The sequence below is a fragment of the Eulemur rufifrons genome, chromosome 6, assembly GCF_041146395.1.
Source record: "Eulemur rufifrons isolate Redbay chromosome 6, OSU_ERuf_1, whole genome shotgun sequence".
Taxonomy (NCBI): Eukaryota; Metazoa; Chordata; class Mammalia; order Primates; family Lemuridae; genus Eulemur; species Eulemur rufifrons.
The window spans coordinates 26,496,889-26,516,209 of record NC_090988.1 but is presented as its reverse complement, the minus strand read 5'-3'; the positions used below and the strand labels follow the sequence as shown (position 1 = coordinate 26,516,209).

At 40.5% G+C, this 19,321-nt stretch overlaps 1 protein-coding gene across 1 annotated transcript; it reads right to left on the bottom strand.

Annotated features, from left to right (window-relative positions):
• Positions 1-504: 504 nt before the first annotated feature.
• On the bottom strand, positions 505-15,946 carry LOC138384791 (X-linked interleukin-1 receptor accessory protein-like 2). The gene is given in 6 exon segments (XM_069470470.1): positions 505-2,303; positions 2,306-2,488; positions 9,765-9,830; positions 10,658-10,679; positions 12,892-12,958; positions 15,795-15,946. Coding segments are annotated over 6 exon segments (2,289 nt in total).
• Between the last annotated feature and the right edge of the window lie 3,375 nt (positions 15,947-19,321).

Below are 19,321 nucleotides of genomic sequence, written 5' to 3'. Positions count from 1 at the left end.
ATCTTCCTTTTGAATCTTCCAACTGGAGTGCTTTAACATTTCTTTTTTGATAAATTTCTGATTTTTCAGAACTCTATGGAAATTCTCTTTTCCCTTTAAACTTAGTTTAGAATTTTCAAATTCAGGTCTTTAAGTCTTCCTTATTTCAAATGCCATGTAAATACTGAAATATTCATAAATATGGGGAAGACAGCTCACCTACTAAGCTTGCAGTCCATGTGGTATCATAAAACCTACTCTAAAACAACAGGATTGTAAAATTTTTGTTTTCAGGAAGAAATCAAAACTGTACATTGGAACAAGGTGCCATATTACAAAAGCAGGTCCTTCTTTCCCCCCACTATTCTAGAAATGTAAACAAAAATATTTAAGTACTAAAGCAATTTCTGTGCCTTTTTCTTCAAACACTTTTTCAGCACCTCACTGTTATTAGGTGTACTTTATGCTTGGTATAGCAGAAATCCCTTATGCTTGTATAGCTGTTCAGGGAATTCAGATTTTTCACTACCAAATATCGCTGGTGAAACTAACCTCTTTGGATGATAAAAGTAACAGGAAACTGTTCCTATGAAATTCCGGGGTATCTTTCAGGGCATTATTAAGGGGCAGCTGTCCGCTGGGTAGCGTCAGAGGCAGGTTACAGTAAGTGTGGTAGTTGCCTAAGGAAGGTACTGGCAAGGTGGTAGTCGGCATGTCGTGTTTATACCCTCTGCAACAGTGCCTCATTTCCATTGAATCTCAGTGATGGAAATCAGGGAGATCAGCTTGAGATGGCGCCAGAGTGGCTGAGGTACTGGTCATGGCAATAGAGGGTATAGGCTGGAGTTCTCCAAAAAGTCCTTGTTTTGCAGAGTCCAGAACATGGCATCGAGATAGCATTTCTCTCTTCTTGATGGGCATCTCATATACTAAGTGCTTCCAAAATTTAGAATTTAATTTGCTGCTTTTGGGTCCCTTCCACATCAGGGACAGAAGTTTGATGCTACGCTTTAATGATTCCACTTCCTGGCAATTCACTTTCCCTTTTAATTCTGTACACTCAATCAAAATCACTTTGATTTCTCCACTGACTAGCATGTTATGGAGTCTGCTTTCCAGTTCGAAAATACCCCATCCCCGCCTGAGAATATAGTCAGGAGTTAGCACGATAATAAGTCTTCTGCTTTGCTCAACACATCTTGTGAGATCTTCAATGTATGTTCCACTTGGAATCAGATCCCTTTCTGGGATGAAGAGTTTATATCCATAGTGTTTTTCTAAGACATCTGGCAGTATTTCAAAAGCAAACTGCTCTTCTTCAGTATTGTCACAGTCTAAAGTATCTTGATCCACTTTTGTGTAAGAGAGATAGGCATCATATTCCTTGTCGTCATCAGTAGCTTCATCACCTCCAAAACGCTGTCGGTAGAACAGCATCAATTCAATGTTGTAGCATTTGTAGATGACTACTAGCAGTATAACGAGGAGGAAGATTGCCCCCAGGCCCCCTGCAAGTTCAATTTTGTAGATTAAATCATAAATACCCTTTTTACACAGCAGAACACTGGCATGTTTCTGTCCATTTCGGTTTTCTACATGGCAGGTATAATTCGCCAGGTCAGCTTCCACCACTGAATCAAAGATGAGTGCCAGCTCAAATTCTTTTTCTCTAAGATGCTCTTTGAGGAGCCTTATTTCACCTTCTCTAATGTGACCTGTCAGTTCTTCGATAAATTTCTCCCCTTTCGTCCAGTAGATCATTGGCCTGGACTCTCCACTGAATCCGAAGAATGCTTTGCAAGGGATGTTCAGAGGCTTACCCAGCTGGACATCTATAACACTTGGCTGATTCTCCATGGGGAACAATGGTTTAGGAGGCTTGTCTGTGAGTAAAGCTGTAACTTTCAATTCAGTTGTTCGTCTTACAAGTTTTCCTTCATATTTAAGTTCACATGTGTAATTTCCTCCATCTTTTTCTTGAACTTCCTGAATAAGAAGAGCATTTCCTTTCTGTATGATTATGCTTCTCCACATTTTTGGCTTGCATTCCTTGTACCATACAACATCAGGCTCCTGATTGGACTTTTTAAAGTCATCCGTGTCTGGGCAGGAGATCTCCTTTCTTTTTGTGACTTCAGATTTTTCTAAATAGTGGATCCTGCTGTTGTAGCACAGGCCTGATTCATTCTCTGCAACAGTCAAGGACATTGACACCTTCATGCAGTATGTCGAGTTTCTTAAAACCCAAGTGTAGAATCCACTGTCTTGTGCTTCAGCTGAGTGAAACCATATTGAATCTTCCTCTTTGCTCATCCTGACCTCTAAAAGATGATGGGCTCTTCCAAATCACCTTTGTTTTTGTACCACATAAGCCTGAGCCCAGTGCTCTGGGCCATGCTATAGTTGGTGTGAATATAACTGTAGAAAAGGGCACATTTCACTCGGACTGGTTCACCCACCAAAGCCATGTATGTCTTGAGATCCACTGACCAGTCAATGCAGCCATCCACTCAAAATATATTTCCTTGATGGATTTTGAGACGGCTGCCACAGGTTCAGCAGGCAGAAGTAATGCTGCAAAGCTGTCTTTTGTTAGGGGGAAATCTGTACCTGTAGAGAATCTCCATTGATACAGCCAGGTCTTAACTTATCTAGCACACATCCTTATCTCTTTAACAAAGCCTGCATCATGTTATGTTCTAATTCCCCAGACATAACACACTTTCACACCTCCACATCTTTGTGCATACTATCCTTCTGTCTGGAATGTCTTCCCCCACACTCTCTGTATTTCCCTATCTCCTTTCATGCTTTAAACGCATCCCCAAATCCCATCCTCACTCATGGCGCCAGCATCCCTGGAGTCCCTCCTCATACTCCTCCAACACCTGTGCCTGCCTCTGTCCTTGACCTTAACACAGACTGTAATGATCTGGAATTATCTGGAAGAGTGAATTTCCCATACTTATGGGCAGAAATTATGACCTCATCTTTTTTGTGTGCCCATGGCCCAAAACTGTTTGATTAAGGTTTTGTTGAATAAACGTAGGAACCATTGCTAAACAGCACCTTTCCCATAAGCTCCAAGGTTCTTTGCTGCTACTGCTGCTGCTGCTGCTGTTGCTGCTAATACTGCTGCCCCAACAGTGGTACCATTGTCCAATATGTAGTCTACATTTTGGTGGAAAAATAAAATAGATATGATCCCACAACTAGAATTTCTCCTTTTGGGGAGGGCAAATGCAGAGAAAATACTTCTACCTAAATATAGTGTTAAAGTTAGTAGAGTCGTTTATATCGAGTGTGATTTTTACTTGTAGTAGGGATGAAAGGAGGATAATTACCATGAAATTACATAAACTCTGAGCAGGAAAGTCATCTCCTTCAAGTCCTAGTCACTAGAAGAAGAATGAAGAAGGCATTTTAGCTTGTCCAGGCCTCTCTTTATCACTTTTGTCACCTCACGATGCAGGCAGATGGAAGTGCAACTCTAGATTCAGGAAGCTCAGCTCTTTATGCCACGTGGTTGTCCCTGCATGAGCCACTTCTGCTTATGTCTGTGGAAGAGCAGGTAGCAAAGGTGTGAGAGCCAGGAGGCCCTCTTTAGTAGTGAAAGCAGCAGAAGCCCAGGCTCTCACCCCAGGAAGTACATGAATTATTCTCTACACTTACTCCCTGACAGCATCTGCCATAATTATCGATGCATCCACAGGAATCACCTAGCACCCGCTTGCTGAATGCAGTGAGACAATCAGTCCTTGACCGAAAGGCAGAGACAGAAGAGAAAAAGCACAGAAAGACTTTAGGAAATGCAAATGAGGTGAGTCCTTGAGGGGGGAAAAGTTAAAAGGAAAGAAAGAAAATGAAAATTTCTGATAAGAATGTGTGGTCAACACAGCCCAGAGAAGAAAGGAAGCTCTTTTGTCAAAGAGAGAACATGTCTTCCTGGGCATAGAGACTGAACTCACCTTTAGGACCTCTCTGTTCTTCCAGACTGGCCTGCTTGCTGGGTTTTGCTCCTCTCTGGCTCCCATATTGAAGATGTTGTGGCTACTCTAGCCCCATGGGAGCAAGAACAGCCAAGCAAAACAGGGTTTGGGTTTTATTTTTTAAACTGCTTTTTAAATTTATGACACAAGTATTATACGTTTATTGTAGAAAAATGTTAACTACAAATAAGAGAAAAAACACAAAACCTTCCATAATCATACAACTCAGAAATCAATGCATACATAGAATAAAAATAGATTTCTAATACTCAGGAAACTTGCTTTTTAAAATTATGAACATGCTGCCCATGTTGTGAAGTGTTCTTTTATCATGTTATTTTCAAGGGCTGAATATTATTTCATTGTACAGATGTACCATAATTTATTTAACGAATTGCAAATTGATGGACAATTAGATTATTTCCAATTTCTCCCATTTTTAGAACTTCTAAGATGAGCATCTTTATAGGTAAAATTTTAACAATCTATAATTGCCCTAGCTGAAATTGCTGCAGATAGAATTACTAGGTCAAAAGATCTGAACGTGCTGAAGCTATTTATATGTAAAGCCACGTTTTGCTGCAGAAAGGTTGTACCAATTTACACTCCCCCCAGCAGGGGATAAAAGTGCCCATTTCCCAATTTCCTGCAGGGAGTTTTTGAAAGCAAAGCAATTGAAAATATTCTACATAGCTCCTATTTAGAAACCAGTCTATTGATCACAGACGGTTTTTTCACTTGATTTCAACTCAACATTTATTGAGTACCTTTTCTATGCTAAGCAATAGATAGAACCAACACATTTAATGAGGCTAATAATACTCCACTCAATTTTGCCAAAATAGTCACACTGGCTGATACAGAAACACCTGGAAAAATATTTTAAAGTATTTTAGGGTTAACATTTCCATTTTGAAATCCATATTCTATAGTTTCTGATGTTTATTCAGCCTCTGCCTAAGAATTTATGACAAAGTTCACTACTGAACCAACCCATGCCCAGGTTAAGTGTTCTTAGTTAGCGAAAAGATCTTTATTGTATTAAATCTAAAATTTCTCCCTGAAAATTGCACATATTGGTCTATTATTACCTAAGGAAGAATATATTTCCTCTTCAAATATGTTATCTCTTCTCCAAGGCAAACATCCCAAATACCTTCCAAATTCCTTATAGAACATTATTTCCAAAATCTATTTCCCACATCTGGAATGCCTATACTTATTTTTCCTTCTCTTTCCTACATCCCGGTGAACCTCTACTCACCTTCATGGTCCAACACAAGTGTTACCTTCCTTGACATTTCATCCACTGTACAATCAGTCCAGAATTATTAATAATTACTTCATTTCTATATTCTCATAGCATTTTGTACATATCTTTGGTATAAGCCTTCATTATTTAATGTTGTAATTATTTGTTTGCATTACTGTCTTCATGATTCACCTGTGGCCACTTTGAGGGCAAGATCTATGTCTAAATCACCTAAAAGCATACATGGTTTTGAGATATGGTATGTACTCAGAAGTATGTGAAATAATGAAACAGTGGGAGTTCACAATCTAGTACTGATAAGATAAATTAGACATGCATACAAATAACAATAAGTCATAAGGTACAGAAAGTAGTAAATACCATGAGATGATTATAATTAGGTTCTGTGGAAATGCAAAGACGAGGCAGAAAGGTGAGTCACCTTGAGAGCCATGCTGAGGTTATCATCTCACCATAGACAACGTGAACACGTTCTGAGCAGAAAGTGCAGAAGATCTCAGAGAGAGGAGAAAGGAAAAGTCCATTGACATGCTATTAATATAAAGAATATAAATCAATATCAGTAATAATAGGACAGAAAGGACAAATGAGGGAACCCTTGAAAGGGAGGAAGCATTAGCATTTGGCCACTGATAAGATATGGGCCATGGAAAAAAGAGGAGGGAAGGAAATCCCTCCAAAGTATGCAGCCTTGTAGTTTGGATGTTATTGCTACCCAGAGGTTGCAAACTCATAACTCAAGGAGTTGAAGTTCGCAGATATGGGTGGGTCATACACCAAGTTAATGTATTTTATCTGAAGGCCTCTAGAAGTGGCATGTTATCTTCAGTATACCACGACCCTCCTATTCTGTTTTGTCTTAGACTTAGGGCATTTCACTCATTTATATCTTATACCTGGCCCCTATAGGCATTTGATTTTATGATTCCTAGCAACAGTAACTTAAATTTAAAAATCAAGAGTAGAAGGAACTAGTTTGGGACAAATTGTGGTAGTTCAGTGGTTTCCAAACCTTTTTTTAACATTGTAATCTTTAAAAATGAAAACTCACTTAAAAGTCCCACATATTTAAAAAAATCATAAAGGTGCTCCACATTTTCACAACCACCAGTCCCAACCCCAATTAACACCTAAGGCATTTTTATGAACCTTAGGGATCTGGAAACCAACTTGAAAACCTCTGAGATGAATGATAAATTGAGACTTACATACAGTGCTTTGAGTTATCAACAGATCTATAGGTGAAAATGTTCAGCAAGAAACTTAGTAAAGAGTATAAGAGATTAGGAGAGAGTTAAGATCTGGATAAAGATTTAAGAGCCATCTGGAGGAAGGTGGTAATTGAAGCCATGGTAATGGATGGGATGAGTGAGAAAATGAGTAGGCAGGAAGACAGAAAGAAAACAGAAAAGAAGAGGCCTTTGGGGAATGCCTACATGTAGAAGGTGGGTGAAGAGGGGGAGATCAGCCCAGTAGACAGATGAATAATCTGGCAAGTAGGAGGAGAATCTGAATAGTATGAAATATTAGAAATCAAGGAAGCAGTTTCAGGAAGAGAACAGTGATACAGAGTGTCAGATAAACCAGGAAGAAAGATGGGATTGAGAAAAGGTAATTTGTTAGACCACTAAGAGACTACCAAGAATGTGGTCTTCCAAGGAGCAATTTCGGAATTATGGTAGAGATAGGAAGCAAAGTGCAACTGGCATAAGGAGTGGACAGGCAGAAAGTTTACCCTCTTGAAAAGTTTGGAAGTCAAAGAAAAGACACAAATAAGGTAATGATATAAGGGCCTAAGCAGGAGTATGGAGAAGTTGCTAAGAAATGTTATGTTAGGTGAAAGTCAAAAACATTTTTATAGCAAGTGGATGCTTATATTCCTTTAGTCCAACCCAGCAGAAAAATGAAGACATACCACAAGCTCCCCACAAGTGGTTCCCAAATTGTTGTAGGGGAAGTTGGCACTAAAGGGCTGGGAAAGTCTCTTCTAGGCTTGAGTGTCTGTGATTATGTATCAGGTAAGATCTTAAAGGAGCTCTCTTCCCCAACTGTCCGACAGAGATTATACATCAATAGGGTGAGTGAGTTTGTTTTGCCTATAGGGAGACAGGAAAAGGATCCATCCCAAGACGATGAAAGCATATGGGCCGCCTGTAGGCTGAGTGACCTTCTGCCAGTGCCAATATCTGTTATGATAATTTAGCTCTGCTCCATGTTGTGAGGTCATGGTCAGAGTTTCAATCCCTGTGTAACGAGACTCATTTCTTCATTTGAGCTGGCGTTACATCATATCCAGGGCCAATGGTCTTGTAAATGTTCAACACTGAGCAAAAATAAAATCAGGAAAGAGTGAGAATAGGTCTGAACAAATTAGCCTCCCATGAAAAAATAATTCAAAGTGGTGCGGTGGTGGTGGTGAGTCAGAAGAGACACTTTCCTTTGTGAAGGACAATACTTTTTATGGAAGCCAAGCCCAAGGTGAGAGAAGTTGGAATATACCACATGGATTTCAGAATCTTGGAAATGTAACATACAGCATATGATGCTAACATTTTGATGTTGACAATGATAGTCACTATCATTTTTGGATCCTCTAGTATGTTCCAGGCTCTTTATGTACTGTGTCTCATTTAATCCAAATAGAAATCACATAAAGTAGGAATTTCTAAATTTATTTTATATTTGCGGGAAGAAAGATTCACAAGAGTTAAGTAACTAACCAAGGTCATGGGGTTAATAAATGATAGAGCACGATTACAATTCAAATCTCTCTTATTTACATGTTAGTGGTTCCCTACCAGTCTACACTGCCTGACAGGAGTGTTAGATATAACCCTCCACTCCTCACATATGGGCTGACTGAGGTAGCCCCACTTTGCTCTTTGAAGGTCAACCTTCCACCAACAGACCAAGTGTTATTTGGCAGCTTTCTGCCTTTGCGGGACTGTCTGCATCACTGGGCTCAGCCCATCCTTTATGTGTGCCAGAAAGATCGGCCGTGTAATTGAAATAAAGATACGAAATGACTTCAATCTTGCAGCAGCACCAGAAAAGAAAGCAAATACAATTGGCAATCCTGACACCCTGGGGAGGTTCCAGATCAGTGGGGTGATCTTACCCAAACAAAGATATCTGCAAGCCAAGACTATTCATATAAGAATTAGATCTATATGGGGGTTTTCCAAATGAGAGGAAGCAGAACTCTGTTTCTTCATACAAGATATTTTCCCTGCCAAAGCCTTGAGAGGGAAGGGAAGGAAAGGGTTCTACCCTGCCTTCTATGGGCGAGTGTCAGGGCATGCTGGGGAGACTTTCATTCAGTACAGTGTGTGGCACAGATGATTAATATGAACAGCACAGGTGTCCAGATTAATGGGTAGGATTCAGTTTTCCATTTCTGAAATCCTATCCGTATATGGTGATTAGGATTTTGGTCTTGCTGCCAAGGCTTACTAATTGGTTTCTCCTATGCTGGGCCAGTGTAAATCCCAAGGTTTTATCATGTCGATTTGTGAATTTTGGAAATCTGTACGAATCACTCTAAAGTTTGCTGCCTGGATATATTTGGCTCCTCTTGCCAAAACGGGTCTCTCACAGCACAGTAAGTACTTAAGGGAAAACAAAAGTATCGCCTCCTTCTCATTCCTGAATGAGTTTCAGGACATTAAAGATTTTCTATTCCCTCTCTGTGCCTTAAAAGAGAAAAGCATGGCTTCTTGGTCCTCACTACGCTGATGAGAGCACCCTGGTTGAGGTTGGGTGCTCGCCTAAATTCAGATCAGGAATGGACACAGTTCTCTGATTCACAGAGAACCTACTGGAGTCTCTCAGTATCTGGCCAGGTGTGGCCAATCAGGAAAGATAGAGCAGGTAAGAAATGAACCAGACCAGTGGTGTCATAATAGCGCTGACTAAATTTCCTCTTCAGTAAAACAAAGAATGCCAGTGATACTTTCTGGTGCCAACATTCTGCGAGTCAACAAACAGGCTGCAAAAAGACAATGCCCTTCAAATATTCCACTGCCTCTGCAGAATAACCAGAAACTTATTGCTTAACTAGAGCAAGACAGGGCTCTACCAACCTGCTTTCTTATTGCTGTAGTAGACTAAATAATCTTTGATGTCAAAAATAAACAAATAATTTTAAGTCCATACTAATATAAATAAATGGGGAAAGGAGACAAATCTCTTTTACAGAAAAATTCCAAATTATTTATATAGATACTCTGTCCCCAAAGAAATGGAGCATAACTCCTCACTCCTTAATCATGAATTGCACAGTGATATGCTTCTAAAGAGTACAGTATGAAAGGGGAGACAAAAGAACGAATTCACAGTAGAGAAACCTGACATATACTACCTCAAGTGGGTGGTCAAAGTCAACACTAATAGCAATAAATTATATTGATAGTATGTACCGTTGGTATGATGTGATGAAAATGGCACTTTACACAAAGCCATAGCAGACTAGTTATGAGGAAAACATCAGACAAATCCCAGTAGAAGCATATCCTAAAACATACCTGACCAGTATTCAAAACTGTCAAAGTCATCAAAACCAAGGGAGGTCTGTGCTGTGATCTGAATATCTGTGTCCACACAAAATTCATATGTTGAGATCCTAACCCCTAAGATGATGGTGTTAGGAGGTAGGGCCTTTGGAGGTGATTAGGTCATGAGGGCAAAGCCCTGATGGATAGGATTAGTGGCCTTAAAAAGGAGGCCTGAGAAACCCCTTGTCCCCACCTCCCACCACCATGTAAGGAAGAAGGAATGTCTAGGAGGAAGGGGTCCTCACCAGACACCAAATCTGCCAGTGCCTTGCTCTTGGACTTCCCATCCTTTAGAACCATAAGATATAAATTTCTGTTGTTTATAAGTCACTCAGTCTATGGTACTTTGTTATAGCAGCCCAAACAGTCTACTGCAATCTGAGAAATTGTTGCAGCTAAGAGGAGACTAAGGAGACATGACAGCTGAACACAGTGTGGTATCTTGGATGAAATCCTGGAATAGAAAAGGGATATTAGGTAAAAACTAAGAAAATCTGAATAAAATATAGACATTAATTAATAATAACTAATAATAGTATTGTTAATAACTAATTATTAACAGTGAATTAATAATTAGTTAATAATGTATCAATGTATGTACATTAATTATAACAAATATACTAATGTAAAATATTAATAATAGGGGAAACTGGTTGAGAGGTATAAGAGAACTTTCTATGATATCATTGCAATTTTTCTGTATGTCTAAAACTGTTCTAAAAAATAAAGTCTATTTAAAAAATGAATGAATGAGTAAATAAATAACAAAAATATCATTTTTTTTAAGATCCAAAAGCAGAGCATTGTAATGGAAAAAATCGATTTTATGTCCCATTACTGGTTCTATGTTAAGGCTGCCTCACCTTTCCAGGGCTGTTTCCATGTCTGGAAAAGACAGGAAATAGTTAAATGGAAAAACAAACACCACACGTACTTGCCATCAAATTGGTACTAACTGAGCAACACTAAGGTGCTCACATGGAAGTAATATTCACTGGGTGCCAGTCAGGTGGGAGGGGGTGATGGGGGTGGGTAAATTCACAACTAATGGATGCAGAACGCACAGTATGGGAGAATGGCACGCTTATAGCCCTGGCTTGGGCAAGGCAAAGGCAATATATGTAACCAAAATGTTTATACCCCTATAATACTCTAAAATAAGAAAAGAAGGAAATCACAATAAAGTAAAAAAAAAAAAAAAAATAAGAAGCACAGCTTTCTGTGTCAGACAGTCCTGGATTTGCATTTCAGCTCTGCATTTTACAAGCTCTATGACCTTGAACCTTAGTTTCATCTCCTAAGGATAGTAATGTCTACCCTATAGAGTTAATATGAGGATTAAATGTGACGGTGTGTTTGGAAGCATTTAGATAAGTCGAAAGCAGTTTAGAAGTGTCGGATATTTGGCAATGGAGGAGACTGGAGCCTTGGCAGGAATAAAATACTGTGATCACTTGTATAAATGGAGAGAGCTGTGTCAGACATTGTTAGCAGGATGACTGTCCTCAAAGTCAAGTAGCGGGGAAAGCAAGGGCAGCAGGGTTAAACCTCCACTCTACACGGAGCTCAGGTGATGAGGCTCCTCTCTGTCTCCCTTGGGCACCCGATCTGATAACCTCGCCTCCTAAGAAGAGCTAGGAGCTAAGAAAATGAAGCAGAGCTGCTTGTCTGGACCTGTAGATGAAGAGGAAGCAGCCGGCTGCAGTGTCTTGGACAATCTATAAAGAAATCAACTGACAGTCTATTTCAGCTGCTTAATGGAGCACATTTTTGTCAGTGGATGTTGAAATCTTCATTCCTTTCAGAAGAAGGATTGTTGTGCTTTCCACTTTAGGACTACTCACCTCACGTTTAAAATACAGCTTTGGAGGAGAATGAAATCTTTTTCAGAGCATGTATGGGCTGGACCTTTGGCAGTAAGTTTTCTCAGATAGTTTCAGAGCTAATCAAAAAATGCACCCCAAGCAGGTCGTGGTCTCTGCCCTCTCTTTCCGTGAGGCCAAACGTCCAAGAGCACTAAGCCAGCACTACCCTGAATCCCCCCTGCCAAAAATGCGAAATTCAGGGTGATACCCACTCTCTAAATCCTTTGAGGCTTACCTTACCCCGTCTAAAAAACTATCCTCATCGTTTTCAGCTATAATATATCCCTAAAAAGGCATATTTAGAATCATTTTCAGGAGCATTAACTTGGCACAGGTGAATATACAGCTTTTATCAATCTTTGTCTAAGATCATAAAGACCTCAGCAATTATGACCTGTCACATACCAAAACATGGCAAGAGCAGAGAAGGCAGTCAGAGAAGCTGGAGTTAAAATCCTGGTTCTGCTGCTTATTAGCTGGGGAGACCTTCAGGCAGGTTGCTTAACTTCTCTGAGCCTCAGTTTCCTTATCTGCAAAAGGGCAATACAATCTTTGCAAGACTTAAGTCAGATGATGGAGGCAAAGTGCCTAGCACCACCCTAGGTTCATGCTCAGCATTCAATAAACAATAAGTTTATCATAAAAAGGGTTTCAAATGAAATAGAGATGGTCCCAGAGGGCTCTGGGAACTTGTTTAATATGGGAGGAGAAACAAGATACAGAAATGGAGCCTAATAATTTGAAGTCAGCGGGTTGAGAAAAAAATTAATTCTCAACGAAATTGTGAATCATCTCAGTTTTTTGCCTGGTCTTGTTCCATGTATATTCATCATGGTTTCAATTTTCACAATGAAATGTGGGCTGCTGCTGAGAACAGCGAGATCAACAGGAGGGCAGTCTGATCAACCCCCACGACCACCATCAAACCGCAGCCCTCCACCTGCCCCAAAGCCTCCCACACAGTCTCATGGCCCTAGAAACAGGTTCTCTTCACACATATACTGTCATGATGGAGGCCCATCGGCCCAGAGAGGATCGCATCTGTTCCCACCACAGGTGACACAAGTTTCAGCCACGCTCGTCACAGCACAGCCTGTTCTGTGTGCTCTCCCCACGCACCCCCTTGCTAGTTCAGGATGTGCGTGAAGACTGGAGAACTCGGGACGGATTGATAACAGCTTCAATCTCCTGAGGCTCACTTGTTCCTTTTTTAAAAATTTCATTCTACTTACCAGCTGCTTCTGTTCATAAAAGGCTGGGGAAACATTAGCACCATATGTCTTCTGGTTATCTGGGTGTCTAATGAAAAATATATTTAAAGGAATCATCAAATCTTAATAGAAAGGCTAGCAAAGGCATCAGCCTACACCAAGAATTGGAAGTTCTGGTTTGCAGACACTTTGAGGCTTCACTTCATTTTCTTGAGGAAAGCCAGACCCTCCCAGCTGTTCCTTCTCCCACTTAAATTTGCCTGTGGTACCTGGCATGGAAATTTGCATCTGTACACATTGAGTAGATATGTATTAAAATTAAGGGAATCATGAACATAAGGGGAATGTTGTCCTGAGCTATACAATTAATATAAATATAAAACCTTGACATTAATTTTAAGTTAGAGTATCTATTTAAGTTATTTGCTTGTGATGAATAATATATGTTTGTACCTCTGGCTATATCTTGGGAATGATTTAAAGTGTATATTTATGATTTTTTCTTTTTTTTTTAGGCATGGGCTTAGATGCCTTGCTTCCAACTTATAAATCAGAGATTACTACCCTCATTTCCCACTCCCGATGGATAACCATAAACCCTGCTCCTCCCAACAAAAGACTCAAATTAACTGGTTTATTTACAGATAATGAAACTACATCCTTTGATTTAAAATCAATAGTTAATCTCAAGGGCTTACTGGGGGGAAAAATGCTTGAGACTCTCTCAGTACCGTGTATCTTTGGCAACTCTTGCAGAATTATAGTTAATTGATCTCTTGCCTGATTGTTTTCCCATAAACATTGAAAATTTCTTAAGGAAAGGGGCTGTACCAATGTATACAGCCCAGCACTGAGCACAGTGTGTGCTGCAAGGTGGCAGGTAGCTCTGGAACAGGGAGAGACCTGAGATTGGATTAGATGGTTATTGTAATAGACAAGGCAAGTGGCAAAGGGATAAAGCAGGAACTTCCCAGGACTACCTTACGGAGAGCAGTGGATGTCACAAGAACGACACGGTTGGGGACTGAATCGGGTATCTTGCCCTGCAGGTGAACATGACACCCTGTCCTGTCTTGCCTGAAATCCCCACCATGTGTCATGCTCCAGACTGGGCAGCAAAGCTAGAAACAACGCCTCCGAAGTCCACTGTGAAAACATTGCATCTAGAGCTATCTAGCCCTTTAGCAACTTCCATCCTGTTTTGCTCAGCACCAGCCACAAGCCCCTCTGCATGCAAGAAATACTGAGTGATCTAGGTCCTGAGCCCTGCCCTGTCCCAGTACACTGCTGCAATAGAAAGATGAGGCCAATCCCACTTCCACCAGGTCCCAATATCACAGACAATCTCATCTCTTCTCTTTCCAATTCCCACTGGCCGTTAGCCCGCCAGCCCCACTGCCGTGTTTTATAAATTCAGCTCTCACCGCAGACGTGCTGACTGGGGAGAGGGAGCGTGCACAGCAGAGATCTGGCCTGAGTTAAATGCCTCTCCACTGTTTCTGAAAGTGTGGCATCTCATCTGATGTGAGTTAGCTCCAGCTGCGCACAGTCCCCTGGTAAGAGGAGCATGTCCCTGCTTCTCAGTCATCCTATTAACTCTGAGTCCCTGTCAGTCAAGCTTCCTGTGCCTTATATGTTCCAGCTCTGGCAGGGAAATTCACTGTTTAATGCAATTGTGCAAATGGTATATCTGGAAATCCATGTGCTTCCTTTGGCAGCTGTGTTTTCTAATAGCAAATGTGGGGATTATAGGATTGTTTGCTCTTATTTTTAAGTAATTTGCAGGAGAATATGCGAAATATTTTAAACAAAATACTATTCAGGTAAGCAATGTATAGTCCAGAGGCCAAGGCAATTATAGTTTAGCGAGACAGGAGTCTAGGTGAGCCTAGCTGAAAATTCCACTTAATCAGAAGACGGCAAAAAAGAGGAAACCAAGAATGAACAGTTGTGTTTGTTGACTCAGCAATCCTGAATTAACAGTGAGATTTATTAAGGATTTTAATTTCCCACACTGAAGATGTTGTGCAAGTTGCAAGAATGGTTTTCCTGAAACCAAAATTCTTAAGGGAAATTTCAATTCTATGCACCATATTGCAGCAGAGAATTCTTCATTTCTTTTTAACTTTCAGCTTTTATTTTCATAGTATGCTTCTAGAAGCAGGAAAATACCATTTATTATTTTTCTGGTTTGGGCCTGTATTATATGTTGGCCTATGAATTCTTCCCTCCTGGAAGATCCTTATGGGGTGAAGGTAATGATGGGCTTTTTAACCGTGGCATTTTTGAGGTTCTCCTTCCAAGAAGTCATTAGACAGCATAGGACAGTGGTGGTGGTGTCGGTTCCCTTACGCTAAGGGGAGAGGATGCTTGAAACACTGCAGTCTCTCTCTGACTAATGAATAGATTTAGATATTCCAGGACAGTTTTACCTATACAGAAAACAAAGAAGCAATCCCACTTTGAACACTAAGAGAAATAGAGTTTAGCTCTTCAAAATTAGAAACAGCTAGGATGAGCAGCGAGGAGAATGAATAAAGAGACCTTCATCTACATGACAAACTGACAGGGAAATGGATTCCAAAATTAATTAATTGGCAGTTAGCCTTAAGTAAGAGACTCATTTAGGGCATAGGAGCCTCCTCCTCTTCCACCTCGTCCTCCCCCACCCTCACATCTCTTCTTTTTTCCAATCTCTTTCCCCTTCCCTCTCTTCACCTTTCATTTAAGGTAACCGGAAGACCATGCAGAAGGCAAAGAATGAGCTCCCTGCTGAGACATTTAAAAATAGCTTTAAAATGGCAAAACACTAAATCTGTAGCTTTTGAAGGGCTAGGGCAGGAGCAAGAGTAAATCCCTGAAGATTATTCAGTCACCTTTCTCTGATTGTTTCCCATACCCTCTCGCTCCCCTGGCCAACCTACCTGTGGGGTGCTGCTAGAGAAAGAGGCCACATAGATGTCATAGCTGCATGGACCAGCCACTCCCAAGAAGATTTTTCCTCAACATCCACTTCTGGGTTGTCCCCTGGCATCTCTTCTCCTACGTCCAAAGCTCCTCCCACCCCTACTTCCATCCTCTATTGCCTGCTTCATTGTTGGTCACCACCTGGAACTCCAGGGCCACAAACCCAATCCTAGGTGTGGTCTCCTTTCCTGGCATCCGCCCTCCTTTGAGTGCATAACTCCATCATCAAGCTTCCAGTGTCTGACTCTCGATCCCATGTAAGAAAACACCTACTGGGGCCCCCAAACCACAATCCCACTTGGGGGCTGTTCTTATTCTAGAAGTTAATCTCTAGCAATCAATCTTTCCTGTGGTCTAAGCTACTTAAGGCTGACTCCCCAGAAGAGCTTAAGCAAAAGGGTCTGGGGTGGGTTTTGACCCTCCCAGTCAGTGTGAGGTGCCAGATGAGGGCTCTGCCTCGTGTTCCAGGGAGTAAACATTCAATCGAGTGCAACAGGAGCATGCCAGGATGCATGCACCCATACACGCACACACAATACAGGACTAGTATTTGTTCCCAGAATGAGTTTGTCACTGACCAGTACTGAAGTAAGCCTAGCTCCATCATCTGCACAGGCCCTACCTCTGGCTTTTCAATCTTATGCAGGATGTGGCAATCTCCTGCTTCCAGGTCATGTCCCAGGGCTTCTGCACAACAGGAAGGACAAGAGCTCCCTTAATATCATCGATAATTTGAAAACTTCCATTAAAACAATAAGATATTGTTTTTTTGTCTTTACCAAACTGGAAAGGATTAAAAGTTTGATAATGCACAATGTGTGTAAGAAGGTGAGGAAACAAGTACTTATATACACTGTTGCTGGGAGCATAAATTTGGATAATCTCTTTGGAAACCCATCTGGCAGTTTCTCTCAAAATCCAAATTTTCTTGCATATACAATAACATATATATACATCAGTGTTTGTAATAACATAAAAATGGAAGCAACATAAAGCTCCACCAATACGGCACTGATTAGATACACTGTGGTATATCCCTACAAAGAAATAATATGCAGCTATTTAAAAGATAGGTATCAATCTACATAAACTATGAAATATCGCCAAGATATATTAAGTAAAAAGGCCTATATAAATACTATGATCTCATTTATATGTTAAAAAGGATATTTATACATATGAATATATAATCATGTAAATTTCCTGGAAGAATACTGTATCAATCAGTGTCCAGACAGAAAATAATCTATCCTAGATATTTCAAATAGAGGAACTTAACACATCTGTTTAATAGACAATGAAAAAGCTGAGATGCTAAACAGAGTAGGGTGAGATAATGCAGGGCTTAGCAAATGCAGGAAGTCAATACAATCCCTAGGCTGGAAGAACAGAGGGAGGAGACAGTGTCATAACAGCTCTGGGGCTAGAGCCACCCAAAGGAAGTGGGAAGCATGATGGGTCTCCCCTAGAAGAGATGCGTTGCCTTAGAAATGCCACTTGAAGCCAAGGGGAGCTTCTCCCTCTTCCTACCCTGCAGTCTCCTACCACTGTATCCCATTGGCTGAAGCTACCTGGAAACCAGAGGATAAACCAGAGGATGGAAGATGAGTTCCTGATGCACAGAACAGAGAAGAGAAGGATAGAGACTGGATCTAAGAGCAAATAGGCAAATGGCTGTAATGGCTGGCAGAATATCACAGTAACTCCTTGACTGTGATTACCTCTTGGGAGCGAAACTTGGAATTTAGAGACAAGGGAAGATTCTTCTTTTATACTTGCTGCATATTTTACAAAGTACATATATTATTTTCAACACAAAAATTTTTTAAATATAATAAATCAGTTTTAAAAGTATGCATTTCCATATTGCATCACCTATGTTTATGATGCTCCGGTGTAAGACCTCTCTCCCTCAAGAGACCAAGGTGCCCAGATGGTCAATCTTCTAGTTACCAAGAGTCCACAGTTGCCAGACACAACCACAGGAAACTGCCCAATTGAGCAGAGACAAACTTCAGGATAATAAGGGATGTGGATTCTGTACATTTTTAAAACAAGGCAACACCCTCTCTTCTAAGAGGCAAAGAAGAAGATGATCTTCCAATTCTAGGGCCATGGAACAGGTCATGCCCACCAACTGCAGTTACTTCCTTGGTCAGGCTTAGCAACCAGGCCCTTCCAGCTGAGACACTTTAGGGCAGTTTTTATACAAGTAAAACACCTAGAAAAAATTCTCTCTTTGTCCATATACACAGCTATAGTTTGGATGTTTGTCCCTTCCAAATCTCATGTTGAAATTTGATCCCCAATGTTGAAGGTGAGGCCTAATGGAAGGTGTTTGGGTCATGAGGGCAGATTCCTCGTGAGTGGCTTGGTGCCATCCTGCAGGTAATGAGTAAGTTCTGACTCTATTAGTACCTGAGAGAGCCAGTAGTGTTAAAAAGAGCCTAGCACCTCCTCCCATCTCTCTTGCTTCCTCTCACCATGTGATTTCTACACACTGCAGCTCGTCTTCGCCTTCCGCAATGAGCAGAAGCAGCCTGACTCCCTCACCAGAAGCCAAGCAGATGCTGGCGCCGTGCTTCTTGTAGAGCCTGCAGAGCCATCAGCCAAAAAAGCTTCTTTTCTTTATAAATTGCCCAACCTCAGGTATTCCTCTCTAACAATACTAAATAGACCAAGACAGGCACTAAGAAAAAAACTCATGCTTACTTTTAAGCATGATCACGGGATTGCTATGGCTACCTTTTTTGTTTGGGCAACATGCCTTAAAACAAAATATTGGACCCAAAAAGGACTTTGAAATGCATTTTTTTAAATAACAGCTTTACCGACACAAAATTTATATAACTTAAAATGCAACTTTTTAATGTGTGCAAGTCAGTGATTTTTAGTATATTCAGAGTTGTGCCACCATCACGACAATCTAATTTGAGAAAATTTTCATCTCCTGTAAAAGAAACCCTATACCCGTCAGCGGTTACTCCCTGTTCTCTCCTCTCTTCAGTCCATGACAACTACTAATCCACTTTCTGTCTCTAATGATTTGCATATTCTAGACATTTTGTATAAATAGAATTATACAATATATGGCCCTCTGTGACTGGTTTATTTCACTTAGCTAATGTTTTCAAGGTTCATCCGTGTATAGGATGTTTCAGTGTTTTATTTCCTTTTATGGATGAATAATATTCTGTTGTATGGCTATACTATATTTTGTTTATCCACTTAGCTTGTTTCCACTTTTATGCTATTATGAATAATGCAGGTATGAAAATTTGTGTACTAGTTTTTCTATGGCCATATGTTTTCAGTGCTCTTGGATGTATATTTAGAAGTGGGAGTGCTGGATCATATGGTAACTCGTATGTTTAACTTTTTGAGAAACTGCAAATTGCTTTCCAAAGCAGCAATATTCCCATCAGCAATATATGAAGGTTCCAATTTCTCCACATTTTCACCAATTCTTACAAAAATATTTTGT